The 27,607-nt window shown below is 40.8% G+C and overlaps 1 protein-coding gene across 2 annotated transcripts; it reads left to right on the forward strand.

The window, feature by feature from the left end:
* Window positions 1-1,716: 1,716 nt before the first annotated feature.
* Window positions 1,717-27,025, forward strand: PPM1F (protein phosphatase, Mg2+/Mn2+ dependent 1F). 2 transcript variants are annotated; one of them, XM_082774234.1, is made up of 7 exons: window positions 1,717-1,901; window positions 10,240-10,373; window positions 14,008-14,207; window positions 14,841-15,029; window positions 15,892-16,035; window positions 16,990-17,083; window positions 18,332-27,025. In XM_082774234.1, exons 1-7 carry the CDS (start codon window positions 1,726-1,728, stop codon window positions 18,703-18,705), a joined length of 1,311 nt encoding a protein of 436 aa, XP_082630360.1. In that variant the 5' UTR covers window positions 1,717-1,725; the 3' UTR covers window positions 18,706-27,025. The 2 variants fall into 2 exon arrangements, with proteins under 2 accessions (XP_082630360.1, XP_082630361.1); XM_082774235.1 differs by having other exon boundaries at window positions 10,243-10,373.
* Window positions 27,026-27,607: the final 582 nt, after the last annotated feature.

Consider the following 27,607-nt stretch of genomic DNA (forward strand, 5'->3'; position numbering starts at 1 on the left):
TTTGAACTTTGATAGATTTTCTTCTGCCAAATCTACTGGGGCTGATGTTCAAACAGTATAAATTTGGTAAAACCTGCTGTGGCTTTCAGCAGGGACCCAGTTGGGAACATTTTGTTGTGTTCAGGTTGTGTCAAATTCCTCAGTGATTTTTGTCATCCAAATCTAGTCTGGTTCTGGGCATCAGGACATCAACCCATCTGGGAAAAAATTATCTTGATTCACACAGGAAACAAAGGGAAGAGCAATGTTTAGATGCCCGTCCTGCCAACTGCTTTTGAGGAAGGCTGCTCTTACCTTCAGCAGAGCTTTGCCTGCTTTCCCGGAACTGTTAATAGGATACAGGCCACTGTAGTTTAGCATGGGAATACGAAGGGAAGGGGTGGGATAAGAATCTCCTTGACAGTAATGACTTAGGAATCTCTAAAAACCTCAGCAGTCTCTGTTGCTGAACACAGTTAACTTAGTGCCAGATGCTTCAACTTGGCATGAGTGCTAAACACTTACCAGTTTCAGCAGGAGTTCAAAACACTCAGATCCTTCACAAAACTGACCTTTCAAGCACTGGAGTAAAAGCCCACTCTAAAAAAAAAAAAAAAAAAAAAAAAAAAAAGTAGTAATGACTGTCTTTTTCAAAGTTGATAGTTTTTTATAGGATCCCCTCTGCAGTGTCCCATTATTAAAAATAGGGAAGTTTTAAAAGCAGTAACTGTTCTGCTGCTTTCTTTTCAGAGCTCTCTGGTGATTAAAAACAAACAAAAAAAGAGGTACATTGCTTGCTAGCTTTTTCAGTAGAATGGGGAAGAAAGAACATGAGTCAATGCTCTGAAATAGAGATGTTGGAGAAGGAGAGAACAAGAAACCAAGGTAGTGCAAATGCTTGCAGCAGTATTTCACTGAGTGTGAAGCAGCGCTTCTGCTTTATTCCTTCCTCCTGTGAAAGTGTGCTGCCATAGCCAGTGACCACTGAAGCTGTTTTAATACCAGGTGGGAAGTCCCACCACTCTGAATTTGGAAGCACAATAAGCCGTTCCTCACTGTACCTGCTGGAAACTGCTCCTGTTTGGTTTGTCACCTGTGCATGTCAAGGTGTTCGAGTATGGAGGAGGGGATGGGATATGAATAGTGTTAGATGTGGATGCAGGGCACAGAGTTTTTGTTTTTTTTTTTTTCCCCCCAAACGAGTATCTGGGTTAATGACTTGATAAAACACTTTGGACGTGTTTAACACAAATGAAAGTTGTGAAAAGCCCCCGTCTGCGTTGTGGTATTAAAAGTCAGTCAGTAGACGAAGTAACCTACAGTTCTGTTTCAGCTCGTGCACTGTAAATACCCCAAAGCCCCAGCAGCTGTAGGCAGAGGTAAGGAGGTGTTCTTGACTGACTTCCTTGGGGTTTTTGGCACTTTATCGCGTTTGCGGGGTTAGGACTGGGGGCTCTCTGTCACTGTGTGCTTGGGACACTCCAGCGTGAGGCGAAGGCAGCCCCCCGGGGCTTCCTGACGCTGTGAGCTGTGCCTCAGGTGCCGTTAGACCCGTAACGGCCGCTCCCGCCTCACAGCCCCGCTGGGTCCTAGCGCCCCCCTCCCCGCGCCCCCGCCCCGTCCGGCCACGTGCCCGCGTGGCCCCTCCCCTCCTCCTGCCCCCGCCCCCTCCCCGCTTAAAGGAGCCGTCAGGGCGTCCTTTCCCCCTCCCCCCCCCCTCCCGCCGCCCCTCAGCGCGGCGCCGCCATGGCGCTGGGAGCGGAGGCGGCCGCGGCTCCCCTCGGCGCCTTCCTGCGGGACTTCCCCGCTCCGCTGGGCCCGGGGGAGCCGCCGCCGTGGGGAGCGGCGGGGAGCGGCGCCCTGAGCCGGGCCGAGGTGCCGGGGGCGCTGGCCGAGCCGGCGAGGAGCCTCCTGGGCGGCAGGTGAGGGCCCCGGGGCTGAGGGGGAGAGCCGGGGGCGGGCTGAGGGGGCTGCGGGGGCCGCTCGTTGGGGGAGCGGCGTGAGGTGAGGTGAGGTGAGGCGAGGCTCGTCCAACATCGCCGGCTGCCCGCGGGTGGCTCTGTGGGCGCTGAGGAGGAGGTGGTGCTGTTGGAGGTGCCGGTGATCTTCAGGTTCTTGAATTGCCTTAAAAAAATCAAATCGCTTTCTGTGTATCGATGCTCCAGGCGTAGCATCAATTCCATGGCGTGCGCTGCTTAGTTATACGCTGTGCCTAGACCTACAGGTGAGAAATGCGTTAAAAAGTGCGCTTTTAGGTTGTGATCCATGTGCTACTGAGTTGTGCCCTCACTGAACTGCTCCCAGACGAAGCGCAGCGGTGGTGTTCCTGAAGGAGCCTGCACACGCACCCTGTGTGCTCCACTTCCGAGCGCCCTGGAGCTGGAGAGGGTCTGGGTGAGTGCTTTAAACAAGGGTGATGCCAGGCTTGAACGGACCCATGGCAGCCCACCTGCCACGTGGAGCAAGGTACTGCTCTCTCAGGTTATCTTGGAGGAAGGCATGAGGCTGTGCAGGTACAGGATAGATTCTTCAAACTGCAGCGATTTAAAAAATGGCATTTATGAGGTACTTACCTCTAGTACTGCATTGTTCTCTAGCACGCACATTAACAAGTTAACCTATCTTTTGCGATGCTTTCATCTCACCTGTCACTTCTGGTGTTTACCCAGAAAGGGGCCTGCCCTGTCAGAAACGGCATTTTTCACATACCTGCCCTGCAGCCAGTTCTGATTAGACTGCCTGCTTTGTGGGGCTTCTGAGCTCCAAAGCTAGAAAAATACACATAAACAAACAAAGGGGAAGGCAGCAAAAGAAAGCAACCCAGAGTAAAAATGCAAAAATCTATTTTATACTTCTTTTCACAAACTGGGCTTGGAAAACAACAGTACGTCAGGTTAGTGTTCTTACATATTTTCTTGGCTGCCAGTAGGCAAAACAGAATCAGCCATTTGTGCAGCTGTGTGCTTGGCCATAGTACAGCGTGCATGAAGTGTCAAGTGTAGGCATCCCAGCAGCCTTGCAGCTCAGTTCTGGACTCCTGATGCAGACAGAGCTTGCCTTACAATTGCAGGAAGCCTGCAGTGTCACCCTGGCTTGGCTAAGTTCTTGCACGTGGAGGAAGAGCCTGGTAGAGACCAAGGCCAGGACAGGAATGTAGGAATTTGGAAGTGCAGGCCTTCTTCTCGTAATTCATGTAACTAAGGACCAAAACTGAAGTCTGTGACTGTGTGAAGAATTGCCAAATGTCATCTCAAATGCAGCTTAAGGCTAAATAAACTTTGCAGTTAATCTGACTCCCCCAAATCTTTGACAAAAGATAGGTGAGGAAATATAAACAAACAGGAGAAAGAAGATTGCTAAAATTAAAAAATTAAAAAAAAAAAAAAAAAAAGCTTTGGATGCCTTAGGAAGCATTTAAACGTTTGTGTAAAAGTAGTTAAAAATGCACAGGTGATGCCTGATTAGGAAGCAAGTTCCAAAGAGGTCACTGTAGCATAGATCCAGGGATGTGCTGTTGCAGGCTATCATGGTGATATCCCTAACACACAGGTGGCAGCTCAGTGGAAAATATTCATGCTCAAATATTTCAGCGTTAATATCCCCAGGTCTCTCACCCTGCAGGTGCTGTTAGGTGTACCTTGCTGACTGCTTGCGTTGAAGCTTGTTCTGAGTTTGCTCAGTTTGAGTTCTGTAACACTCCAGCATTGCAGAGCGTGTTTTATGTGATGATTTGTGATGATGAAGGACTTGTCTATAGATCAAAGCATTACTGGGAGCTGAGTTTGGTGCACAGTTCTTATTTCTGCATTGTCAGATACTTCGTTCACACCCACGCAGATCTGTGGAGTGTGCCTTGAGCAGCCTGAGCTAATAACGGTCTGGCAATATCCTTAGCTCCTGAGACAGCATGTGGTGAGGGTTAGCTCATGTTCTAGTTGCTTGGAGGTGCAAACCTTTGTGTCTTTACAAGGAGAAACATTCTTCCTCCGCCGTCGATCAGGATTGTGTTTGGGAAGACAACGGGGTAGGGAATAACATCTGTGTCCAACGACAAGATTTTGAATGCTGTTATTCCTCCGAGGCTACACACGTCACTTGTGTGGAAGGAGTTGGATGTGTCCAGCTAACCCCTGGGATGTCTTTACAAATCTAAAATGAGTTATTTTAACTACCTTCTGCAAATGTAGCTAGCACTCTAAGACAGCCACTTTTGCTTCCTCACAGGGCTTGGGTTAAATTGCGAATACACCAAAGCTTTGCAGATGCTTCTACTTTAAATAATTAATTTAAATCTATGGAACTGCCCGCCTTGTACAGAATTAAATACTTGCATAAAACGCTGAAGAATTGGGGCAGGTTTAAGTAATCTTGCTTTGCAGAATTTTAATTAACACACTTTTGGATAAGAGCTGTGTTTTACGACAATCTGAAAATAGATCAATGTGAGTGAGAAGTCCATTAGCTATTTCCAAAACTTTAGAAATTAACCTGAAATTTTACTTTGTCTGAAACAGAACACAAGGTGAGGTCAGAGCTCCAATACAGAAGTTTCTTATTTGCCTTGATAGGAGCTGAAACCTGTAAGGCCATCCTGTCACATAGCCAAAGAACAATGTGAAATTCCAGCAGGTTTCCTGTTTGAGGAGACTTTACTACAATAACAGTTGTGAGCTCTGGCTTCCTGTTGTGACCCCTCCCAAACGAATGTTTCATCTCTTAGTTACCTCAGCATCCTGTTTTGTGTCTTTGTGTTTTACACTGTAATGCTTGCACCCAGGATGTTGCCCTGGTGTCTTTATTTTCAGCAATTTCTTGCCTTTAGAATAGTTAATTCTGCAATTAAGATGCTTTTTTATGTGATGTTCGCATGGAGTGGGATTGGGAGGGGACTTATGTTGCCTCTGGTTTACCCAATCTCTTCTAAAAACCCTGTTTAGTGCCATTCTCTCTGGAAGCTAATAACCCAGCTACCATGGCCTCTGCTTTTAAAGAATCACCTAAAACTTTCTTCCTTACTCCTAATTTTTACCACTTAGTGTATGTTACTGTAATGCACCAATAATTCTCTTTGCTAGGAACGTGTTTACAGTGTCAGCGGTCTGTTCATTTCAGGAAAGTGAATTTCATCTGCCAGTGCCTTCAAACAAACTTTCTGCTTTTTGTGGAACCAGTTGTGCTTGGTAGTGGAAGGGTACGTGCATCAGCCTTCCTGAAAGAGAAGGCCATTCCTGCCAGAGTTCTCAGCAGCTTATGATTAATCATGTTAGAATTGGAAGCCTTGATAAAGTTAATGTACAAGAAGAATGTAGCACTTTTGCAGTTTCCTAGTTAATTTAGTCAATGATTAACAAATTGGCTCTGGTAATTTTGGGTGATGGTCAAAACCAGCGTGATTTCTCTTGCAGCTGGTTTGCCCGCTGCTGCTTCAGAAGCTCCTGTCAAGCTGTATGTCATCCTGCCAGAAAAGATGTGGAGCTCTCGCTGGATGTGTGTATGCTTAATAACATTTTTGGCAGTCCTGACCTGCCTCCAGCAGTATATAGAGGCTGGACAAACTGTTGATTTAGTGCCCAGTAAATGGGTTTTTAGAAGACCTTGCCTTCAAAAAGAAAGCATGTGTATGGGGAAGCCTGCAATGCAATAGAGAAAAGAACTTGAGTAAACGCTGAAGGAAAAAAAAAAGATTAAATCTATGATGATGATGAAACTTTTTGGTGACTTGTGGGTACTTAATTTATTTGGCTCTGCTTGAAAACGTGAAATCGTGTTTCCCTTTAACTTGGATGTTTTGCTCATTGTTTATGCATTTGTATTATATTTGTTTGGTTTTGTTTTAGTTCCATCAGTGTTCATCTACTAAAGACCTGGTGTCATTAATGCAAGAAATGACTTCCCATTCATTTTGGGATTTCAGATGTTCTCTCCTTGACAGGAGACAAGATTTTTATACATATGTATATGTATATATCCTGATACATAATCTGGGGGAGAGAAACAAAAATAGCAGATGGGGGAGAAAACAGTGAATACAAGCAGCTTTTGTTTATTAGGAAACTTGTGACCTGGTATTATTTCAGCATCGTGAGAGACTTGATAGAGAACTGCTAGCATCTGCAAACCTGCATTAAAATGGCTTTGCTGATGTGGCTGCAATGTTCTGCAAACACATACTGACTACACAGTGACGAGCTTTTGCTTTAGTGGCAAAGCTGTAGTGTATCTGCTCTTCTGCTGTTACAGACCCTGTGTAGCAAATAAGAGCAAAAATAAATCTTCCCTGTGCTCTTGCTACGGCTGACTTAAGCTAGAAGCGTTTGCTAGCAGATACAGCATCTCTTGGTTGCACAGCCTGTACTTGCATACTTCTTTCTGTCTGTGTGTATATAGATTATATATAATACATACTCTGAAAGAGAGAGAAAATTGTACAGTGGTGCTGTGGCAGCACTTTAATATCTTGAAAGAATGTCATGCAACTTTTTTTTTTCTTTGAGAGGTGGCAAGTGATCCTCCAACGTAGGCAGCACAGTCGGCAATCTCCTGTGCTTGTCCTTGTACACACAGAGACTTCCTGGCTTCGCCGTGGAAGAGTGTGTGTTAGGGAGCGTGAATTATTTTCCTTCCAAGAAAAGTAAATAATGCAGCAGGCTTTGTGTAAACATCGGGTGTTTGGAAGGTTCTCGTGGGGCTTTGTACCACCCTCCACCAGGTTACACAGAGCTTGCTCCTCTGCTGGAAGTGCCGAAGAGCAGCTGTTTGGAGTCTGCCGCCTGTTGCAGTACTCCCTGCTTCCTCAAAGCTGCCGCAAGCTGTTGGCACAGCACAACAGAAAGCCTGTTGTGTTTTCAAGCCTTTGAAAGAAGCGCAGCCATAGCTGAGGCTCTGGGTGAGGCGGAGGGGCCTGACCCCTTGAAAATGCAGCTGTGTCCTGCAGACTGCTGAACAGGCTCACTTGTATATCACTTGTATTGATGGGACAGAATGGAGCCGGTGGCAACGCTCACCGCAGGTGTTCTGGGGTATTTGAAGACCCAAATAAAGTGATCTTACCAGGGTTTCTGGTTCCTGAAGAAACCTGTGTGCATTGTCTTTTATTTCCAAAGGACAATACGTATGGGTCAGTGACAGTTGCTCTTTTCATGTGTTATAAAATAGAGAACTAAGTTGTGTTGCAGGAGAGGAACTAAGTGAACAAGGAGAAAAGTAAGTTCACTTCTGTAACTCATGCCAAGTTGAGGCTATGCAAAATGTCATAATTGCTTTCTGCTTCCGTGTGTAACTTTATTTTGGCTGCAAGGTATGGATATCAAGAGAAGCTTTGCAAACCTTTACATAGTTCCTTCTAACAGTACAGTATGTGTCCAGTTGTGCAGAATCTTTCAAGGAGGAGGATGGCTTATAAATCTGTGTTATTTATTAGCAGGAGGAGGATGGCATATAAATCTGTGTTACTTATTAGCAGAAGCGTGGCTTTACTCTTCAACTTAGTGCTTTTATCTGTACTCAGGTCTTTAAAACAAGGCTTATATTTTACCATGGAGTAGCTGGAGGATATGAACTCTCTGCCCCAGCCACTGGTGTTTTGACTTAGCTGGTGTTGAAGCTACAGTGCCTCATCTCCACTGTTCCAACATGTATTATTTTTCTTTTAAATTTTTGCTGTGGTCAAAACACACCCTTTTTGTTAACAAAGAAATAGCCTGTGGCAAAGAAACTCTGAGGCTGTTTACTGCTAGCCTGTGTGGGCTGAGGCTAAGTAGTTAGCATTGCATGTGTCATAGAAGTGGGGCTGACATGTTTCTTCTGGGACTCCTGCAGAAGGTAGCTTCCTCTCCATGTAACACACCCCACCAGCTTCCTTCTTCCTCCCAACATGGGTGTTTTCCCACTTAGGAAGCAGTTACAGTATTTCTTCTGATTCATGAAAATTAAGTTAGGCTTGGCTCAGCCCATCAGCAGGGAGTTTTGGGCTTCTTGGGCTTAGGGTCATGTTTTTTAAACTTCTATTTTCCCTCATGTCAGTGTGTCAGAACCAGCTGCCCACTGCTCTTGCTGGCTGCCTAACAAAGTCCCAGTAAGCAGGCATTGTCCTTCCTTGTTCGCATTTGTAAAACTTTAAAGGAGGATAGGGAGGAAATGCATAGGAAGCAAAGCTGAATGAAGCATATCAGTACTGAGGAATCTTGGATTTCCTTCTTAGGAACTGGGTGGCAACTGGACACAGTTGAAGGATGTGACCTAATAACTTGTAAACCTGTTCCTAGTTACCAGCTTCCTGTGAGTAGTGGTTTATGTGGGATTTGTGAATTATGGCATTTAGCACGATGCCTCTCGTTTAAGGTTCCTTCTAGGGACCTAGTTCAGCAAACTGGGGCTTTGTAAAGCAGAAGGCTACGAAGTGGCAATCAGTTCTGGTGCCGAACTGGAAACCAAGGCTGGATTTGAATTTCTTCTCCCATGGAGCAGAAGAGGCTTCTAGGTGGCTGAAGCTGTGGTTTTCTATGCACTTAAATGCATAGCTGCTCCTCTTAATACTTCTGGAGCTAGAACCTGCTTTAACTAATGTTTCTGACTTACAGGAGCATCATTAGTGCATCTGATTGCATTTGTGTGGCTTGTATTCTCATGTTTGTTTCTTTTCCACCTATCCTAGGGAAAACAGGAAGGAGGACTGTTAGCCATCTCCATTTCAGATGTATTTCTTGCCTGACCTTTTAAAAGATTGTCTGTTGGTGTCATGGTGATCGTATTGCATTGTTACTTTTAAGTAGGAAGGGAACTGACTGCTAAATGCATTAGTCTTTAAAGAAAAAAAAGTCAAATAATGCCAATTGCTGGTTTCCTGTGATGATATGACTGCAGCTAGCACTGAAAGGAGCAGAAACACGTTGCCATCTTTTTGAAGTACTGAAATGACTCATTAGAGAAGGCCATCACCACTGCCGAATGCGGAGCATAAAACACGCTTCTGTTCGCAGCCTGCTGACTAACACAATGCTCTTTGTTTGCTGCCACAGGAGGTACTCGTACGTGGCTCTGAGGATATGACAAGGCCTCTCTTTCAGAAGCACAATGGTAAAATGCATTTCAGATTGTTGTCACTGGGATCTAGCAGCTCACAGTCTTCCCCTCCTCTCTTCTGTGCACACAGAACCAGTTATCTTTGTTCAGCCTCTTCAGAGACCATTTGCTTCCACCATTTCTTACTCTCTAGCCTGCCAGTTTTATGCAGGAATTTTTAAATGTTTCCCTGCAAAACAGCTTGTCCTTGACTCGCTGCAGGTGCCTTAATGTGTTATTTGCTTTGGTTGCATAATTTGGGGCTTTGTGGGCATCAAACACTCCATGAACAACAGATAAAATTCTTTTTGTGGATGTCCACGCTTATTCTTCATTGTGCTCATAGAAAATGTCTGGAATGTGTGTCGCATACTGTAATTGTTAGTGCCTGCCATGGGCATATAGTGAATATAAAAGACTCATTTTCTAGTAGTCCCATTTTCAAGTTGGACGGAGCTTATTTTTTCACAGATTCAGAAGCACTGTAACAAGCGTGTTTCGATAAGGCAGACAGCTTGTGTAAAACACTGACTAAAAAGGAGAGTTTGTAGGTTGTGTAGTGTTACTGTCTTCTAGAAGCTCACCTGAAAGCTTCAGTTGAATATCAGGCCTAGTCCCCGGTGCCAACCCTTTGTGCTTTCTTCCCAGGCAATTTCTTTGGAGAACTTCCAGTCAGGAGAAACTGAGCGTGACAGGTTTGTGGGTTAGTACTGAGCATGACTTCTCTTGTGGAGGGAAGGGAATTGCAGTCCTAAGTAACATTTTGGAGATGCGTGTGTGCCACAGTGCAGAGATCTCTATGCTGACTGTGGTGAGACATTTTGGCTGCAAGTGAGCTGTGTTCTGTAGTGGATAGAAAGAAAACGTTGCATTCGGAGACTGGAATTGGAGGTAGCCATTCCCATCGGAGAGCTGAACATACCATCTGTGGCTGAAGTGGGAGGCAACAGTTTGAAAACATGATTCATGCACTTCTCTGCATTCTTGAGAAAGCACTTGTCTAACCGAAGATCGCACTGAACATTTGTATGAATAAACATCACGCATATGGTTTCTTCTACAAGTTTACTAATAAAGTTGGAACTATCGATTGTGTTGAATGCTTTCTAATTCTGAGCTGAGGTCAGCAGTCATAAACAGTGAGGTTGTAGCTCAATTTAAACTAATGGTATTTTGTCTTTCCCTTCCTTTTCTTACCAGCAGAGGTTTTTCAGCACTTCTTGCAGCATCATTGATCCATGCTGCAGTTGATGAAGTTCTTCGAACAGACTTGACTGAATTTAAGAAGCAAAGTGTGGAAACGGAGGAAGAAGGAGATGAGGAAAGGTTCACCTGTAAGTATACTTTTTCCCTCTGTGGTTTTCCCGGAGGCTGTCTTTTGGAAGACTTCAGTGTTTTGAAATGTTTCCCAGAATATTTGGTTAGGCTATGTTGCAAACAGTAGTGAATAGAACTGTATTTGCTCCTGTGGAATAAAAGGTAGCTGTGCAAACGTGGTGTCAGGAGCCACAGACTGAATGTGTGGGTTGGCTTTCTGGAAAGGGAAGAGTGTTTATCTTCCCCAAAATAATTAATGACTGAGTATGTCCACAGTGCTTCCTGAACTGAACTAGTTAAGAACTTTCCTTTTTCTCAATGAACTACTGCAACTTGCAACTGAAGTTGATAACCTCTAGTATTTTCTAAGTGCCCCGTCTCCTTTGGTAGACTGACTTTAGCTAGTTATACATATACATTGATGTTGGCATCATCACAATTGCTATTATGCAGCCATAGTAACACCTTAAATTCATCCATGTACTCCATGTTGCTTTTGTGTGTTCTTGGAAACTAGATCTTGGGCCCTCCAGAAACTGAATATCTTAAAACTAAAGGTCTTTTTCTTGGCAAGTTTATCAAGTCTCTGTGTTTTATCAATTATTCCCTCTTTTCTCCCTGCCCTCTCCCATGAGGATGGGATTATGAAGAATTTGAATCATGTATCTTTTACGTGGCACTTGCATTTTCTCCTATCTGACTGAATCAGGGAGAGAACAGACCGTGGTGATAGAGTACTGGGTTTGAGCCCTCTAACAGATGGTCATATTGCACTTACATGCTGAAGTACTTAACATTAGGCTTCACTAAACCTTCAATCCTAATGACAAGAATATAAATGGAGCAGGATGCAGTTGAAGATTAAAAAATGGAGAAGAGAGATGTCTTTGACAACAAGTCTATCCTGTAAGGGGAAATCCTCATCCTTCCATTGCTCTGGGATGACTTCAAAGGCAGTTCAGTGTGCCATGGCAGATGCATCTCCAAGCAGAGCTGTGGCAGTGGCCAGGACACAACACTCTTGAGAAGCCTACTTCATTAGGCATTTACAAACCTGAAACGGGGCGGGAAAACACAATTAAATCTTGCTGCACCCTGAATATTTCTTCCCTTGCCTAATGTTGTAGCCTTTCTGTGTCTGGAGAGATTTAGCGAGTTTCTAGCACTGTGCATGAGAAGAGCTGGCTTCGTATCAACTTCGCTGGGGTCTAAACAACATACACTGTCCCTCTTCCTCCTGAGATTCCCAGGGGGAGTGGGGTTGGGCTGGGGGCAGGGGATCACACCCTCTGCTGCCCCCCAGTGGGGCTGGACCCTCAGCATGCCTGACTGCCACCTGCTTGTATGTTCTGCAAGCCTTCAGAGATTCTCCTGGGTGCCTTTTGTAATCACTTTGAGGTTAGTCTCACTGGTATCTGCGCTCTGTTCTATGTGTTGGTCTGTGAGCGATTGCCCCAGCTTCAGTCCTAAGCTAACCTGGAGAGGATGCTGCCTGAGATGAATGGACAAAAGGGCTTTGTGCAACTAGATTGTTGCAATTGTTAGAAAATAAAAAGGTATGGGCAGCAGTGCTAGAGCATGACTTCAGGCAGGGGAAACTGAAGGACATTGAAGTATTGATCTTCCATAAACAGGGGTTCTGTATTGTGGTTGCAGGAACAACCGTAAGGCACAGTAAGATCTTCCCTTGTCAAAAGTGATACAAAACTATCTTCTTTTCTGTTTTCCTTCACTGGGGGGGGTTGCATCTCATTGTATTGTGACTATGTGCTTCGGTAGTGTGTCTTTATTTGGTACTACACAACCTATATAGGAAAATACAAAATGACATATTGTAACCCACGTGTGATAATTCTGTAGTTTTTCAGCACAAATATTTCACAGAGCAGCTGGCCACTGGTCATCAGAGCATCTTGCGCTCTGTTGAGCCCCGTTATTGACTCCCCTGTAATTATATTTGATGTGAACTGTAGCAGTTACACGTTATTGCACACGTGAGCTGATGTGCATTTGTACAGCTAGGAAGAAAGATGTTCCTTGTGCTACAGCACACTATGGGCTCTCTTCCTACATTGCAATAACAACTCTGGCAAAAAGCGTTCTTGGAATGAAAGAGAAATGACTATATACAAGTAAGGTATGTATGTGTACCTATACGAATACTACTGTTTGATGTGGTGCACTGCAGAAAAATTTCTGGCATTAAGGTACAAAAGTCTATGTCAAATTTCACAAGCTTGGTACTTAAACAGCAATATATATTTGAATCTCCTGGTCAGTATTGGTATATACCTGTACATGTCTTGACTAATAGCTGTAGACAAGGCTGTTTAGGGTGCTGTCCTATTGAAGTATATTTGTCTATGGGATGACTTAATATTTAAAAGTTTTTATATCTTGCCACCTCATATTTGTATATTGAGCAAATCAAAAGTAATTTTGGATAACATTTAGTGACTGCTAATCAAAGATCTGTGCTTAAACCTAAGCTTTCAATTCTCCAGGCTCAGAGATGCATCTGAAGATGGCCATCTAGCATTGCTGAGGAAAAGAAATTCTTCAGAGCTAAAAGTTATAAAATAAATTCTGAGGAAGCTTTAATGCTAGCAGTGTTAGTAGGAGTAAGGATAAAAGAGAAATAGAAAAGATAGTTTATGCACTGCAGTTCTTCAGGACATGCTTTAGTGGCCAGTATATTATTTTTGCTGTATACATGATCTTTTCAATGTTTTTGGAGTTAGTTGATTTAGCATTGAGGTGGGGTTCATAAATAACAGAACTTCAAATTATTATCTATTCTGAGAGATGCTATATTGCAAAGCCAGATACAATGCCAAAAACCAAATCATTCAGTCTGATGAACAATAAGTTTGGATTAATTGATCTTTGGGACCTATCCAGAAAAGGATTTGAGTGTCTGGCTGGAGCTTTTCACACTATGCTCAGTAGGTCTTTATGGTTCTGCTCTGTCATGACAAAGCAGGAAAGTTGCGGAGGTGTTCTTCTGTCTCTTTTTCTAGCTTTTACAGTCCTGTGTGTTTAAAAAGATAAAGATGACAGCTTATAATTTGATTCTGTTCTGTTCAACTATGAGTTGAGCTATTGACCTCAATAAAATATATTCTCATACTTCCTTGATGCTTCAGTGGAAGTGGTTCAATAGGGCATAACCTGACCCAAAGTCTGGTTAATATTTTTTCAACTCTTGTGTCGAAGAGAACAGCAATCTGTTATTGAGTTGGAATTTCTGCCACTTGATCTTTTTTTTTTTTTTTTTTTTTTTGTAGGGATGTACTCCTACCACTATACCTTGTGCATTTTACTTACATAATAATCACATTTATGTCTAGCTCACCAGACTGATGTTTGGATCCATGTTATGATTGTTGTTTGATGTAGTTACCTATTTGATGAGCCTCTTTTTGAAAGACAACCAGTAAGTACAAGAAGCTTTTCTTGTCCTTAGTGGTACCCTGTTCTCCATTATTGGCACTTTTTTTCCACATGATTCTCAGGAGCCTATTTTAATTCTTGCAGAGCTTGTAGAGGCAGAGTGCTGGATAAGGGTATGCAGCTGTAAGGAGAGAAACTTGAAGGAAAGATGGGGTAAATGATGAGTCACGTCTTATTGTTTTGTCTTTGTGCTGTCAGTGCTGGATGGAGAGTCACTGCAACGCTGCTTCTTTAACAAGCTTTGGGATGTCTGCTTTGAATGGCAGAAGCAGTTGCCACCACTGAGACCACTGAAGCGGTTCCTGCTTGTTTCCATCCATGCCATCCGTAACATTCGACGGAAAATGGAGGACCGACATGTTTTGCTCCCAGAGTTCAATCAGCTCTTTGGTTTATCAGTAAGTCTGGACAAAACTGGGGAGGTCAATTTGTTAGCTTTTCAATGTTCCTCTAAACAGAGTGATCTAGTGATGGATGATCTGGGAAATGGTAAGAATTTGTAGCCACAACGTACATATCATGTCTCCTGGAGCAAGTGCTTACTGAATCCTTTTGCTAGGGGCTAACTAATGCCCTGAAAAAGAAAGATCTTGGGACATTGGGCTTCATGTTATAAGTGATGTAGGGAGATGGGAAGTTACCTATTGCTATGTTGCTAGAGTTGTAATGTTCTTGTGGCTCAGATAACTGATAGGTTTTAACTAAAAAAAAAAAAAAAAAAAAAAAGGACAGACTGGGAACAGAACAACAGCAGTGGAACTACATAACTAACTGCCTGATGTTTCAATTCCAAAATATTCAAGGATATTAAATGACAAAATGACAAGCAATAAGGAAAATAATGCCCCTGTAAATTACCCATTTTATCCATTTAGCACATGGGTAAACTGATTTAAATTGCCTTTACCTATACAACATCATATGGAAGAAAGCCCAGAATAGAGAACCTTTGCTCCCTTGCCGGTACTGTTTTAGGAACTATTTTATTTTTAACGCTTGTATTTCTTCTTCTCCCTCCCTCCCCACAAAAGGATGACATCGATCGCGCTTACTTTGCGGTATTTGATGGCCATGGTGGAGTGGATGCTGCTAATTATTCAGCAACCCATTTACATGTAAATGTTGGGCTACACGAAGAGATTGTTAAGAATCCCGCAAAGGCCTTGAAATGTTCTTTCCAGAAGACAGATGAAATGTTTCTTTCCAAAGCCAAAAGAGAGGTGAGTGGGTAGAGATTAATTCCATTGTATTTAAATAACAGCAAGAACTGTTGGACAACATGGTATTATCCAGAAAATTCTGGCAGTATAGCTTCTTTGAAGTGCTGACTTCTTTATGAAATTATGCTACGTGAAAAGGTTTTATTTTGATCAAATTATTTCTTTCTTTGAGGAAAAACAAAATGGCAGTGCTTGCAAGTTTGAGATGAGTGATTGAAAAGAAGTGTTATGTGGTTTAAGTGATCCTGACATACCAATTATTTGAAAGAACACTGCTGCCTCTTTGCCGGAATTAGTCTCTAGGTGTTCTGTTGTCCTACTCCTTACCTGGAGAAAAGGTTTCTGGTTTTCTGATACTGTGGTCACCATCTTCCTCTTTCTTCATATCTTTAATGTCACAAGTGGTAGCAAGATGAAAATGTATTCCATAGTTACAAAAATTATCTATAACAGACTTCAGTTCTTCAGTATTATCCATCTGTTTTGAATCAAGCTGGTATGATGAATGTTCTTTCTTCAAATCTGTACAATGGAAGGATGGTTTATAGTAACAGTAATTGTAACAGTATTGTAACAGTGCTTGTAATGTAAACTCCTGTTATCTTTTGTTTAGCAGTAACTGATCAGTCTGGGAACTAAGAGCAGAGAGGGAAGAACATAACAGAGTTGGTATCAGCTATCTGTATGCTAGAATAAATAGTTTATTTCAGATCTGTCTGATATCTTGTACCCTTTTCACGTACCTGAGTTATGATCACAGGTCTACTGCACTGCATTTCAGTTTAATTAACTTAAGTTTGTAATTTTGCCGACAAGCAGAGCTTGTTGAATATTCACCTCACACACCTGCTTTATTCTGCAGAGGCTGCGGAGTGGTACAACAGGTGTATCTGCATTGATTGTAGGGAACAAGCTACACATAGCATGGCTAGGGGACTCGCAAGTAATGCTTGTCCAGCAAGGAAATGCCGTGACGTTAATGGAACCTCACAAACCAGAGAGAGAAGTAAGTCTTTTTGTGTGTGTGTTGTCAGAATATCTCTTGAAACCTTTTGGAATGGAGCCTGCTCAAATGTTTTGTGCTTTACATACTTCTGTGTAGTGCAGTAGGATTTACAGAATGACTTTTTTTTTTCCATCTACTCGTGTGCTTTGAAAAGCTGCTTCCAACAAAGTGCTAATGGTACTGGCAGGCTTGACTTCAGTTCCTACTCGGACTGTCTTTTCAAAATTTATAGTAATTAGAAAACTTTCACAGGATTTTTTTGTGAATGTGTAACTGCCTGTTATAAATAGACTTTGAGATTAATAGCTATTTAAAATGTTAACATAAGTAGCACAGAAGACTTCGATAATATTCTATACTGCCATCCAAAAGCCAATGATAATCTGCTAGCCTAACCAGCTTAAAGTATATTGCAGTTCCTATATATTTTAAATATCCAGGAATTTTATTACACAAAATTTGGTGGGGATCCTGTGAGTTTAGATAGCATTGTGTGACTATCTGCCTTCGTAGCATGAATATTTGTAGTAACTGAAGTAGAAAAAGTAGTATCAATGCAAACACAACATTTAATTGTGACATAGCCTACCTGTCTTGTCTTTTATTCCAAACGTGTATATTTACCCAGCTTTATGGGATAGAAGGAAGTGACTGGAAGGGTACTCTTTCATATGGAAAAGAACATGATGAGACAGAAACTTAATATTTATGATTTTTTTCTGTACAAGCTGTGACACATTTGGGAAGTAGGTGGATTGTTTCCAGTAATCGTATTAAGTGCATGTTTCTGAACTAGATTCTGATATGTGTTTATTTGCTATATTCGTGCTATAAATACAGAAGCTAAGGCAGTGCTTGGTTTTGGGTTCTGTCTTTTTTACTTGAATGACTAACAATAAGGTCAGTAAACCACAAGTAGACTCATTATAACGTTTGTATTCTACTGTTTTTCAGGATGAGAGAGCACGTATTGAGGCTCTGGGTGGCTGTGTAACCTATATGGACTGCTGGCGGGTTAATGGTACCTTAGCTGTCTCCAGAGCAATTGGTAAGATTAAACCATCAGAATTAGTACAGTTCAGATTAAATTTGATCAAAATGCATCATCTGAGACTGTATGACTATAAATAACACTTTGTTTAGTATCAATTGAATAGTAAACCACTGTTACCATCTATCTTGCATGTGAGCCTTGACAGTTCAAATTTTATAAGGCTTTTGCTCCTTGGAATGTCGCTGACATTGTATTGTTCTCCAGTAGCTTAACAAACTTGGAGAATTTCATGTGTAAAAGTGGAGAAAGTATTAAAAAAATACGTTCATCTAGCTTTCTTTATATTTGTGTCTAAATGTCTGTTGTGTTTTTTGGTCCACTTTATCTTCTGACTGCAGCTCTTAAATCAGATTACCACATCCTCCTTCAAATAGCATATATCCATCAAGGTAGGGCACTTCAGTTGTAGTATTCCAGAATCTTATTAAACAAGGCTCCTTTGCTACTCAAAGGATAAGGCAAAAAGAGAACAGACCTTGGACAAGTGCAGTAGATAACTGTAATATATGACTGGAAGCAAACTATTATAAATTTGTATAATACTATTTGGATCAATAGCAATCCATATTTGATTACAGTGTCTACAAAACTGATGAACTAAGCACAACAAGCAGATTCTTGTGGCGTTTTGCTGTATTTCTGGCTAGCTAAGAAATACCTTATTTTCATAGCATTCTGAAGGCTGTGCAAGAGGCGTGCTTGTAAAATGAAGACCTGAATATCTCCTTCCACAAATATATTTCAAAGACAGTAAACTTTGAAAGAATTTCCTTCATTTCCCTGCAAAATTAGGAAGATTTTGAATTAGAGTAACTCTAGAAATTACTGGATTTAGTTAGGCCCCAAGAGTTTTCAAAGGAAACGAAACCCTTCCAAGCTTATTATTCAACTTTTGTGTGTGTGTGTGTATATATACACACAGTATACAAATTTTATATTTATTTATATATATTTAGTGTGTGTGTACATATATATATACTATATATATGTGTATATATGTGTGTGTGTATATATATATATATATACACGTATATATATATATACACGTATATATATAGTATATATATACACACACACACACACACGCACACATATATACACACAACTTTTCACTACTCTGGTCCTGCATCAGGTATCTCTGGAATATGATCTATCTGTCCTTTAGGATGGTGAAAGCGGGTGTGGATGAAGAACTACTTACATTTGAAGTAATAAAGTCTTTGCTTTGATCATTTGTCTTAGGTGATGTGTGTCAGAAACCCTACATCTCTGGTGATGCAGATGGAGATTCATTTGAGCTGACTGGTTCTGAAGATTACTTGCTCCTAGCCTGTGATGGATTCTTTGATGCTATCAAGCCGTATGAGGTTGTAGACTTGGTCCTAGATCATTTAATGCAAACCAAAGGAGTGGGTCTCAAAGCAGCAGAAAGACTGGTGGCTGCTGCAAAGGAAAACGGATCCAGTGACAACATCACTGTTTTAGTGGTGTTCTTGAGGGATCCACAGGACATCTTGGCAGACTGTCTCAGAGACACTAAGAGCCTTGGGGCTGGTGATGATGCTCAGGGCTCACCTTTTAATTTCCTCAGCTGTGAGGCAGCAGCCACACAGTGACAAAATCCACAACGTTCAAAAAAAAGTTCAGTTAAGGAACTGCTTTCCACTGAAGAAGCCTCTAATACAATAGGCAAAACGTGTCAGGAAGAAATGACAAATGGACAAACATTTAACAAAAAGCCAAGACTCCTTTTCCTGAGTTCCCATTTGTCTTTTCCTTCTATTCCCCTCCCTTCAAAAACCACTGAGCAGACATGGAGATTTGTACAGCTATTTTGTCTCTGGGAGCAGAATTGTAAAATGTGTCCCAGGGCTGCTGGTCATTTCCCTCTGCCCTGGAGGTGGTAAGAAACATATATATAAGCTAGTGGGTGAGAATACCCATTTGTGAATTTTGAGTGAAAGTTTAAATTAGTGCTTAAGAAGAATGCTATATGTTATATTTAATTGTGATGTTACTATGGAATTTGGGAGGAGAGAAGCTGTCACTATCAAAGAAAAGCTTGTTACTGTGTGTGTGGTCTGTAGGAATGGGCTTGGTGCGTGAGAGAACTGGGTGACCAGAAGTAGCACACCATTGTGCTGTGTAAGTTACTTCTGTTCTGTACCAAAGATGATATTAAGAGAATGATGTGGCCTCTTCAGAGACATTTAATTTTGTGTGTATGGAGAGGGGAAAATAAAACTGAATGCTCCAGAGAAAGAGCAAGAAAGCTAACCAGAAATATCCCAAGCAAGAATGATAGAAAATCAGCTGCTTTCGGGGATGCTCTGGTTTGTAAACTGGAAATCCAACATTTAACTGCACTGGATTATTTCTCTCTAACAAACACACTTTATTAGCTATCTGGCAACCTGAAAAGAAAGGACTGTTCTATATGAGAGAGATCCTTACAGTATGTATGCTCTAGCAGTTAAATATGCTCTGTTTCTGCCACTCCTTTTTTTTTTTTTTTGTGTGTGTGTACTATAACAAATGAGAATTTTATTTTAATGTTAAGTGTTTATTTGTTTACTGAACTTTATGGTTGGAGGAATTTTTTGCAGTGTTACTTTATTTTGTTGTGGTTTTTATTTAAAGTAGAAGTTTAAAGCGACTGTATCTTTATTACCTGGTTTTAAAAACTGACTACCCTCAAGTGCCTTAAATATTTCACCCAAGGATTGCTGGCTTCTTGTCATACTCTGGTGAGCCAGCTTGTAGTGTTTTTAAAATGTGACTTTTCTATTTCATTAATATTAATGCGTAATGCACTTAACTCTTTCACTTTTGTGAATGATTTTAGTGGGAACTAGGTTTCAAAAAAAAATCTCATTCATTGTTGCCAAGTTTCGTGGCTTATAATAAAAGCCTCACAATGCTTACTGTGATTTGCCCCTGCCACATGCAAGAAGCCCTAGCTAGTTGATCATAAAGTAACAGTCTGATTTATCACAACTTTATTTAAAAAGAAATACACTTCCAACCTTCACAAGAAAATTTAATAACACAAACTAGGAACATTTTAGTAATAGTTTTTGATTAATATATGGTTGATTTGACCATATTTTGTAAATTTTCAGGATCTAAACTTTCTAAGGAGATGTGAATCTAAGGTAAGGATGAAAGAGTCTTAATGAATGTGTATTTTGTTTTGCAACTGTTAGATCCATTACATGCTAGATCCCCTGGCTGTGTTTTATCCTGCTTTGCTAGCCTGGCTAGCAGAACTCAACAAGATCTGAAGGCTCAATGGCAAATGTGTTAGTAATTTCTGCATCTAAACAAGAAATGTTTTACATCTGGCAGCAAGATTGTATGCCTAATTTAGAAGCACATGGCATTGCAATATGTCAGCCCTGTTGATCAAAATGTGTTGAAATGTAGTGTTGCTTAGGGAGGTAGAAGAGTTGAGATGTCTAAACAAAGGCAAGAACAGCAGTGTGCTTATGTCCATGCTGTTTCTGAACCGTCAGCTGGTGTGGGCAGTGCAGTTACCCGGGTGACTTGAGCCTTTTGCCAGATTATTGTGGGTGATCTTACAGTTTAACACAGCCTTTCTTCCATGAGCTACCATCTCATTGCATAGCAACCCAGACAATGACTTTGCTGTTTTGCTGAACAACAGTTGCTTTTCCACTGAGAAGGCTGTAACCCCTTCTCCATCCTAGATTTTGCTGTCCTAAAATACGTGGTGAAGGCTTTCTATGAGGGTAGCCTGGTAGGGTAGGTATTAATTTTTGTAGTGAACCTACTTCAGATAAGGAAGCCTTCAGTCCTGCGTAATCGTGATTAATCTCCCATTGCTATGATTTCTAACCCAGATATTCAGAATCATGCTAAATTCTGATGACCACTAGTGCCTCTTGGTGTCTTGGAAATAGAGTTCTCAATTGTTAGTATAGTAAGATTCATAGAGAATTGTTTGATTTCACAGCTATCCGAGGTTTATCAGGAGAGGGGGAAGCTATTGTATTCATGAAGGGAGGAATGAAATGTCAGTAAGTTCATAGTATAGCTTAGTTTCTGAAATTTGCCAAGTTTCCTGAAGGAACTGAACAAGCCTAATTCTTTGTAATAGGTCTTTTATTTTAATCTCTTTGGGCAGATTTGCAATACAGAAGAAACAGTCTTTCAGTGTGGACTTACAGCCATGTGAGAATGTCTTATCAAATTTGGACTTATTTTTTTTAAATGGGAGAAAAGTAAAATACACCTTTACAAAGCTGTCTGTGGTAATCATAAACTTAATTCTTAAGCTCAGAATGCAGAATTTCTCCTCTAAAGCATAAAAGTTGTTTTCCTTCTGAATAACCAATTACATCATTTCTTTGATCCTTGTGAGCAGGAATAACCTTTTGAAATTAATACAGATTTCAGAAGGGATAGAAAATATTTCTCCAATTTTCAGCAACTTCTTACTAGCTTTAAAAAGACTGGTCAGATCTGTAGGAGATGTAAACAGGTTGAAAATAGCAGTCTGTATCTTATCAGTGGAATAAGTAAGTCTCACCATGTCATCTGCAGTAAAATTTGATTTAATATACTATTTGGGGAGGGAGAATTGCTTTTGGAGATGCCTTATCTGTTCTTGACAGTCTGATTAAAAACTATGGAAATTTTTTTATAACTCAAAAATACTTCAAAGTTTTGACTTGTAAATCAGTAAGGGAAGTATGAGAAAGGACACAACTATAGATTTTGGAAGAGAGCTTTCAAAATGTTATTGAAAATCACAATGGATGGTCTTACCATCCTTGGGTTGGCATGCAAACTCCAGTATTTGTTTCACTTGTGACGTTACTATCACTTTTAGTAGCTAGCAGCTACTAAATAGTAGCTAGCATAATACTGTTAAAAGAAGCCTCACCAGTATGGGTGGGGAGGAGACGGGTAAGAGCTCTAGAAGAAGATGATGAAGTTGAACTAAATATTCCAAAATATATGGAATGGTGCTATGTTTAGTATTTTAGTTTATTAATTTGAAGTACTAATCTGCTATGTTAGCTTTTCTTATCATTCCTCTTAAAATTTTCTGGATTTCAGGTGTTGGGTGTTTTTTTTTTTCTTCTGTTGTTTTCCTTCTCTCCCTTGGGTTTCAACAGTATGTAGTTGTGGTGAGAGAATGATGTCATCTCTCCAGGCCTTCCTAGCATCATCTACAGTATATTATGACTTGTCCAACAGTGTTCAATTGGCTAATTTGCCTGTCTCCTTGTTGTCTTTCTACTGGGTATGAGCCTTCATCAAAACCAACGTTTGAGTCTAGTCAAAATCTATGAAGCTGTAGAAGTTAGCTGAAGGATTCAAGACAAATGTTCAATGAAAAATTATTTTCATATTTTACTAGACTTCAATTGGATGTCTGCTGCTGCATATTAGCACCCAGCACCAGAAAAATTGCCTTTCAAAGGAGCCTGCATCTTTGAAACACAGCATTCTTAAATTCTCACATTGTGCTTGATTGAAAACCAGCTTTAGTCATGCTGCTTTGTGGGTATACAATGTAGTCATTGTAGTTCTGGGTAATTCATACTTCTACCTTTCTTTCCTTCCGTGCTCCACCCTCTCCTGCAAAGAAATATGCCTAAGACAGTAACATCTTCTGGGTGTGACATAGATGAGATGACAATTTTACAAATCACTTTTGTTTTTTGTTGTGTGTTTTTTTTTTTTTTCCTTTTTCCTAATACAGAGGATAGAAAGGCAGGAAAAATTTTAGAACAGAGGGAGATTAAGCAAAATCCACCCTCTAAGTGATGGAGGAGTGAAAGAGAGAGACAGGAGTGCATTTAAGTATTATTAATGCCTATTTTAAAAAGGAAGTGGGCTGGAAAATAGAGCTACAAATGTCAGTTCTTTAGAGTGAAATACCAGTGCTTGGAAGAATTAGAAACACACCCATTAAAAAGGCAACGCTCAGATGCAGTAACTCTGTCTTCAAACAGCCAGGGAAGAAATCACAATAAAAGCATCCTAGGTGACTTACTCTGACCCCTCGGCACTGTCTTGGATGTTAATGCTACTAAATGGATTTTTTTTAAAACGTCTTTACGTGTAAAGGAGTGCTAAGAGGGAGCATTCGGTATACGCAGTCACTGGTCACTATGCAACTGCTGCCATGAGTAAATGCCATGAAGTGTGTTAATGAGTTGGTGCTGCTGGTAAGCTCTCACGAGATGAGTAATTGGACACAGAGTAGTTACATCAGAGCTGGCAGTTGAATAGTGTTAATCACAGTGATGACTTTAATAGCATTTAATAGACACTTATCTGAATTCAAAGTCAGATGAGATATCGCTCTTTTTAAAAGCGTTTCCAGTGCTATTAGCTTTCTGTCACGAAAAACCACTAAAATTTCCATTTTTTTGTTGGATGTTGGGAAAAGTGCTTCTCTTGCTTTCTGAATTCGGGAGATAAGTTGGCTGGCTGCATTGGAGAGCCCATTCTCAGTTGATAGCTTAAAGCAGCTGTTTGGGGTTGAAATTTCCCTTTTAGCAGTCCTTTAAAAACAAGCAAAAATGTGGTTCCAGAACAAGTGGCTGCGGAACATATGTGTTTCTAAACGGTGTTGCACAAAAAGCCATAGCTTTAAGGAGCCAGCAAATACCCTCAATATGTAAAGGAGAGAATCAGTTAATTGAGGTGTTTAACGCCTAAATTAAGATTGCAGCTCCACTCTTTGTGTGATTACTTGGGTTCTCGTGGACGCAGACAATGCATAGCACCAGGCGAGGTATATTTCTGTTCTTAGAGTACTGAAGTAGCAAGCAAACGCTTTAGGGAGAAGGTGGGGGGAATGTTAGCCACAACAGAGCAGATTGCAGATGATTCATATGTAATTTATCTCTAGTTAAGCCTGAATTAAATTTCCCTACTTAGGTCTGTTACTGTCCCTCTTACAATTGGGCCTGTGCTGTCAGACAAAATCCTACTGGGAGGTAATGTTCTTTCTGTTCCCCTTTTTTAAGGAGCAAATGGCTCCTGATGGCTGGAACGCCTTTCAGGAAAGGTTGCAGTTGAAGAAAAAAGTTTTAAAATGAGTGCAAGACTTCCTAATCTACCCAAAGCTGCATGTACTCTCTAAAGACATGGATAGCATGGCCATAGTTGTGCTGGAAAGGGATTGATTTTCTGCCAAGCCCATCATAACCTTTACAACTGACAGCACCAAAGCCACGAGGCTCATCCTCCCTGCTTTCCTGAACCCCGCTACTAAAACAGCCAGCCCTGCTGAGCATTTGTTTTGTAGTGGTGACAGCTTGAAGAGCTAAGCCTGTCACTTTCTGCATACATTTTGTTTGGTTTTAATATGTTTAATGGATTTTACTTTGCATAAAGCTATTTTGATTGATTTCAGTCATGTCAGCTGAAAAGTAATCAAATGGAGGGAGCGAATCTGCACACGTATCTGTCATAGACACTTCTTAAAATACCCTAAAATAAGCTGATAGGCTCTTGTCATAACCTTATCTCTCCAAATAGAACAGGAAGCCAAAACCTTTCAAGAGAGAATCATTTAAACCTTAATTTTGGAGTGACCCGCCAGAGCCCAAGCAGGCATGAGCCCTCCCCGCAAGCTGTTCAGTGCTGCCAGTTAATGTGTTTTCCAAGCTGTGCTTGCTGCTGCTGGTGCACACAAAAATAAACAAAAGACAGCTGTGTTGGCAGCACAGAAATTTAGCAAGATGCAGCTTTTGTCAAATAGGAGAGGACAAAATCAATAGGGAAAGAAATGTTTTCAAACTTCTTGGAATGCAAACAATTGAATAAAAAAAATGCAACATAGAAGAGTTGGCAGCATGCTGTCAGCTTAAAACCACTGTTTTAAGCAAATAAATTTGGCTGCTTTGTAATGTTTGCTCTGTTTTGTTAACAAACTCCTCTCAGTCAGGGTTTCATGTCTTGTTGATATGTGCTTTTTAGTCTGAAGAGAGAAGATACATTCAGCTCCTTAGAAAGTTACATTTATGTGGGTTTTGTGACTACTCTAGTTGAGAGAAAATTCTGTAATCATACTCTAAACTATTAACCTGATTACTAATTCCTGGGAGATACTCATATATCAAGTACTGAACTTACAAATGACGAAGTGGTTCTGGATACCCATGCACAAGAACATCAGTCTTCCCTAATCTAGTTGATCACTTCTTGGTTTGTTATCATTTGTGTGGCAGTACCTTTGGCACGTGAAGGGTTTGTCACCTCGGCAGATGGACCTGGAAGGTTGGATGATCACTCCCTGAAGGAAGTACTTATCCTTTTATCTAAGGAATGATTATACATTTTGGGTATCTAAGGCTAAAGAGATAATAGCTAGGAAACTAGGGAGATCTTAGAGGGACCTTCTCAGGATAATTAGATACTGTGGCTTCTCTTTTTCATGCTGCCCTTCTTAACTTTGTTAAAAGGCATTCTGCTTAATACTTCATGATTAATACTACTGTCCTTTTTTTTTTCTTCAGTGTATTTGAAGGAATGTCATGTTTAATAATAGCCAGATGCTAGTTTTGTTGAGAGTTAAAACTTCACACCTTTTTTTTTTTGCCAGTATAGCATTTCTTACTTACTCTTCTTAAAGTCAGTCCTGCTCTCTCTCCTCCTCATTCTCTTCCCAATTTTCTTTCAGCTACCTTTTATGGCCTTTTAACACTGTCAGCCTCCTTCTGCTACCCCTGACCCCCCCCCCAAAAAAAAAAAAAACAAAAAAAAACAAAAAAAACTGCTTAACCAGTAAACCCTGTTGGCTGTTAAGTCAGCTTAGTTGCCTCTGTATAATTTTAATTTCATCTGTGTTCATAGTGAAGTAGTCTGATCTTTGCATGCCTGCAACACCAAGAGCATAGAAAGTACCAGGTCAGCTAGGAAGATAAGAGACTAGAGCAACTGTTCTGTTATTGGCGTAGCCCACTATTGGATGGGTAAGAAGAAAATCCTGTTACTTGCATGCTATTACATAGGAGTACTTGAGCTTTTTTCAGGTAAGAGTAGCTCTCACCGTGGATACAGGACTTGAGAAGTATTCTTGTCTCTATTTTCTTGTTCCTGCAGACTGTCTGTGCTTTCAAACATTTGCACTGTTTGGTGGGAGGGGGAAAGCTTTCTAAGTTTCTTCAGTGCTTCATTTCTCTCTCTTTCCTGCGCTAGTTGACTGAACAGACAGGCTGCAGCATACCGCGTGGCTAACCAGCCTCTCAGCCAGTGTACCTCTTCAGTGTCTGCTCTATACAACAACCTCAGTCCTTTGCTTGTTTAGTGGTAAGTTAGACTTCTGTAACTACTCCTGCTGACATAAAAACGTGTCCTTATCAGTATTAAAGTAGTCTAAGAGCAGAACTGTTGCTTTAGGCACATTTCTTGCCACTGTGTTGGCTAATGAACCTTGAATGAAAGTAAGAATGGCCAGTGACTTTGAAGTAGGAGCTGTTAGCCAAGTGTTGTAGAACTGTAGTCTTTATTTATTTTGTATGTTAATCTGCACTTGTGACTCTGAGCAGAAAAGCTGCAACACAGCAGGTTTTATAAGCTGTGGCTTAACCAGTTTCTAGTATCTTAAAAGTCTTATTTAAACTGACTGGTTCTGCTCACAGCTCAGAAACCTGTTGTCATTGATCATTACATGCTATGCATATTGTATGTTCATTTATATGGATTATTCTAATAGTGCTTGAGTGTATTATCCTACATTACCATATTATATATATATATGTATGTATGTATTGCATGAGGTTTAATTTTTTTTGTATTGTCACTTTTGTATTCACACGGTGCCTCATGTATCTATTTGCATATTGCAAGAAATTGTTTCAAAGCAGTGATTGGAAACAAGTGGGGATAAGAATTCTTCACTGTGGGATCTGATGTTTCCGAAGTATTAATAAAGCATAGTGATTTGAAGTGTTGTTCGTTTCTTTTCTTCAATGTATTTATCATTTTAATCCTTCAAGTACCTGGATCCATTGCATTACCTTTGAGGGGGTTCCCTGTCATACTCACAAATGTCACTAAATCCTCCTTTCTTCCATAGGGTCTTTCTGTGAGGAGAGACCAGTGGAAATACTAGAAGGAAACAATCCTTGGGATTACAGAGCATGCTTACTTGAAAAGGTGGTGTTGCTAAAGCCATGTTAGAAAGCCTGTGTATCTTGAATTCATCGATCTGAGCTAAGTTTTCTTTCATCCTTCTTACCAGCTACCAACAATAATAATGCAGGGTAAGTTATGGGGTAATGATCAGAAAATCCCTGTTTCAGAAGAGGTGGTGAAAACTTGTTTACTTGTGTATTTGTTAAAGAAAGGGTCTGGAAGCACATAGGGTTAATTTACTACAGAGCATAGAGAAAGTTTTGAGAAGGATGGTAACTTTCAAAATATAATGATGGACTTGGAAGCTAAGCTGATCTGTGGTGGTTTCTGAAGTGCTGGTATTCATTTGCTCAAGAAAGGAAGCTGTAAAAACAGCACGACAGAGATAACAGT

This window comes from Aythya marila, assembly GCF_965140915.1.
Source record: "Aythya marila genome assembly, chromosome: 17".
NCBI classification, from domain to species: domain Eukaryota; kingdom Metazoa; phylum Chordata; class Aves; order Anseriformes; family Anatidae; genus Aythya; species Aythya marila.